The sequence below is a fragment of the Cyprinodon variegatus genome, unplaced genomic scaffold (genome assembly GCF_000732505.1).
Source record: "Cyprinodon variegatus isolate N-32 unplaced genomic scaffold, C_variegatus-1.0 Scaffold2015, whole genome shotgun sequence".
NCBI lineage: Eukaryota > Metazoa > Chordata > Actinopteri > Cyprinodontiformes > Cyprinodontidae > Cyprinodon > Cyprinodon variegatus.
The window spans coordinates 22,383-23,645 of record NW_015152468.1 but is presented as its reverse complement, the minus strand read 5'-3'; the positions used below and the strand labels follow the sequence as shown (position 1 = coordinate 23,645).

At 50.6% G+C, this 1,263-nt stretch overlaps 1 protein-coding gene across 1 annotated transcript in view; it reads right to left on the bottom strand.

Moving 5' to 3' along the window:
- Positions 1-753: 753 nt before the first annotated feature.
- Positions 754-1,263, bottom strand: part of LOC107105031 — a 3,003-nt gene continuing 2,493 nt past the window's right edge. Inside the window, exon 7 of the mRNA XM_015405149.1 lies at positions 754-1,254. Coding sequence (XP_015260635.1) covers positions 754-1,254 — 501 coding nt within the window. The remainder of the gene's footprint in view (positions 1,255-1,263) is intronic.

Below are 1,263 nucleotides of genomic sequence, written 5' to 3'. Positions count from 1 at the left end.
TTTTGAATGGGAAAAAAGTCGGCATTCTACCTTACCAGGGGCCCAGACATAAATAGACAATTCGCCGTTGACACAGGGGCGTTACCGAGCATCAGACATGGCTGGGCACGATAGAACGAGCCCTCCCGTATTACTTTTGAATGGGAAAAAAGTCGGCATCAACCTTACCAGGGGCCCAGACATAAATAGACAATTCGCCGTTGACACAGGGGCGTTACCGAGCATCAGACATGGCTGGGCACGATAAAACGAGCCCTCCCGTATTACTTTTGAATGGGACAGAAGTCGTCATCAAGGCAAATTGGGTTTTTCTTCAAAGTTTCACCACCTTACCTGGTTCACAGCGACCCCACAGCAACAAAGGATAAACACCTGGTCATATTGAAGCACTGGGACACAAGGCAGCACGTTAAAGCGCATTTCTTTTAAATTTTAACCATTTTTTGGATTTTTCCTCAAAGTTTTAACACCTTACCAGGGGCAAAGCCTTCCACATGCATTAACCCAGGGACAGAGGGCTGCATTAAACCATAGGGACATAATGTCCAGAGTATAAATAATGGAGGAAGCATCTCTTAAACAGCGACTCTTTTATTTTTTTTTACAAAATTGGTACAAAAGTAGAAGAGTGTTGAAAAACACTACAATAAAAAAAATATAAAACACAGCAAATACACAGCATTCTGCATGCCTATTTACGAAAATATACAACATTTACATATAATTTACATTAAAATTATTATTTACTTAGCCTTATTTTCTGTATTTCTTCCGCAGCTGTGGGGTTTTCTTAATGATCCGTCTACGCAGTCTGTACAGCTCCATCGGAGTGGCATTCTTTGTCCTGAGGCGTGTTATCAAAGGAGTGCGTTGTATCGATGACCTGCCCTGGCTGGATGATGCGGTGACCTGGGCCGGTGTTGTGCTTCCCTGGGCCGGTTCCTCGGTGCCCTGGGCCGGTTCCTCGGTGCCCTGGGCCGGTTCCTCGGTGCCCTGGGCCGGTTCCTCGGTGCCCTGGGCCGGTGGTGGTGGTTGTGGGCTGCCCTGGGACATTGGGCTGTCCTGGCTCGATGGTTCCTCCTGGCCACGCCGGGACAGTGGGCTGAACCGGGCCGGTGTTAGTTGTGGGCTGAGCTGGGACAGTGGGCTGCCCTGGGTCGGTGGTGCCTCCTGGCCCGATTCTGGGCTGCCCTGGCCCGGTTCTGGGCTGCCCTGGCCCGGTTCTGGGCTGCCCTCGCCCGGTTCTGGGGTGGCCTGGCTCAG